Raw genomic sequence first — 2,210 nt, 5'->3', positions numbered from 1 at the left:
CCCCCCCCGCCACGCACCATGGAGAAATCACGAACCCCCAAAGTCCCAGATCTCCAAAATCCCAGGAGAAGTCACAGACCTCCAGAATCCCAGACCTTCAAAATCCCAGACCCCCAAAATCCCAGGAGAAGTCCCAGACCTCCAAAGTCCCAGACCTCCAAAATCCCAGCAGAAGTCATGGAACTCCGAAGTCACGGACCTCCAAAGTCCCAGGAGAAGTCATGGAACTCCAAAATCCCAGATCTCCAAAATCCCAGCAGAAGTCATGGACCCCCAAATCCCAGGAGAAGTCCCAGACCTCCAAAGCCCCAGACCTCCAAAATCCCAGGAGAAGTCATGGAACTCCAAATCCCAGAAGTCCCAGACATCCAAAGACCCAGGAGAAGTTATGGACCTCCAAAGTCCCAGACCTCCAAAATCCCAGGAGAAATCATGGACCTCCAAAGCCCCCAAGCCTGTGTGTTTTGAAAAAATATATATATATTGGGAACAGAAGGGCCAACACCAAACCTGCTGGTGCTTTTTGCACCAGATGCTTTTTATTTTCACTCTCTTTAAGTGAGCTCAGAGCAGCACCAACAGCTTGCCCAACCTCCAAACCTTCCTGCAGACACCAGCAGCTCTGCACCCAAAATGTTCTGATGGTAAATGCTCTCCTCTCCCAGTGTGGGGTGAAAGGCCCAGGCCCCACACCAGCAGGAACACACGGCCACAGCCATGCCCGTTTGCTTTTTCCCCTTGGAGGCTCCAGCCGGCTGACACCCGGTGGAGCAGAGGGGTGCGGAGGCATCGCTGCTCTGGAAAAGGAGCTCCCACCCCACCGGCTCCAAGCCAGCTCCTTGTGTGGAGCACGGCTCCATCCCGCCCGGTGCCTCCAAAGAAAACCACACACAGCAGATATGTGTTACTTAAAAAAAACTATCTTGCAATATTTTTTTTTTCCACAGCAGCTGCAGGGATTTCCCCAAATTTGTCCTCCCTCACCCATGCCAGCCATGAAGCTTAACGTGCCCCCAGTGTGGGCATCACGAGGGGACACCACTGTGCCCCAAACACAGCAAGCAGAAGAGCCACAGTGGGTGTTTTTCCCCAGCCCCGTTTCTGATTTATAATAACCGTCCCAGTCACCCACTACATTTTGGGGAGGAAAAGCCACGCTCACCATTTTCAACACCAGCCTTGTTAATGATCAGAGCCGAGCACTAAACTTACAAAGGTGAGGCTGTTTTCAGAAGTCACCTAGTGGGGAAGGTGTTTCGGCAGCGCCGTCCCCCGCCAGCACCGGTCGGCTGCAGCTGCCGGCAAAAACGTTTTAAAAAATCAGGAAAAACGAGTGGCAGTGTTTTGTAGGGTGGAGCGTGGCCCTCCTTTTGGGGGGTACAGGGAAATCCCTTTGGAGGGCCTCTGCCGGGTCCTTTTGCTGCTCTTCTTTCACCAGGGGACACAAACTCATCAAAAGGAGGGGGTTTTCCCCTGAAAGAAAAGGTGCAATTGCATTATTCAGAAGGCGTCACCAAGAAGGTCCTTCCAGCCCCCGTTTGGAAATGGGGTGCACCCCTGAGAGTGATACCCCGCTAATGCCTAATACCGCACAAAGAGGAGCAAACAAGGGGCTTGGTAGGAGGCGTGAATAATACATACAGATAAATAAAACATCTAAAAAGAAAAGAGCTGAGAACGGTAAATCCCGCGTCACCCACGGCCTCCTCCTGCCGCTTGCCGGTAACGCCCTACAGATGACATCCCGAACCTCGTGAATCATTTACCGTTATTGACGGTGTAACTTGGCACAACCAGGAGCCCTTTAAAGTCGGGAGAAAGCCGGTTGCCCACGGGGGCCTCGAGGCAGCGACCCCTCCCCGGCACAGCCGCCGCGGGGGGACCCACCCGGCCCTTCTGCAGGGACACAGGGCTTTGGGGGCCAGAAAAGGAAGGAGGGGAAAGGCCGGCGGGGCTCGGAACCCCCCCGCGACTGTGCGGGCCGGTGACCGGGCTGAGCACCCACGGGCGACCACCCCCTTCGCCGTTCCACGCGTGTCCCCCGCCGCCCCGCTCCGCCCCGCCCCGCCCCGCGCCGCCCGCGGCACCACCAATGGGAAGGCGCGGGGAGGTCGGCGGCGCCTTTTATTGGCTGCCGCCCCTGCATATATTATCGAGCGGCGGCGGCGGCGCCCGCGGAGCGCGGCGGGACCCGGTACCGGCAGCGGTAC

At 56.7% G+C, this 2,210-nt stretch overlaps 1 protein-coding gene across 1 annotated transcript in view; it reads right to left on the bottom strand.

Annotated features, from left to right (window-relative positions):
- ASTN1 (astrotactin 1) overlaps positions 1-2,210 on the bottom strand; it is a 63,838-nt gene that overhangs the window by 54,152 nt on the left and 7,476 nt on the right. Inside the window, exons 3-4 of the mRNA XM_010580723.1 lie at positions 1,767-1,896; positions 1,283-1,295 (exon numbers count right to left, since the gene is read on the bottom strand). Coding sequence (XP_010579025.1) covers positions 1,283-1,295; positions 1,767-1,896 — 143 coding nt within the window. The remainder of the gene's footprint in view (positions 1-1,282; positions 1,296-1,766; positions 1,897-2,210) is intronic.

Source organism: Haliaeetus leucocephalus, unplaced genomic scaffold, assembly GCF_000737465.1.
Source record: "Haliaeetus leucocephalus isolate CR32 unplaced genomic scaffold, Haliaeetus_leucocephalus-4.0 Scaffold730, whole genome shotgun sequence".
Classification (NCBI taxonomy): domain Eukaryota; kingdom Metazoa; phylum Chordata; class Aves; order Accipitriformes; family Accipitridae; genus Haliaeetus; species Haliaeetus leucocephalus.
Note: the sequence above shows the minus strand (reverse complement) of the source record. Positions and strands in the feature narration are given on the sequence as shown.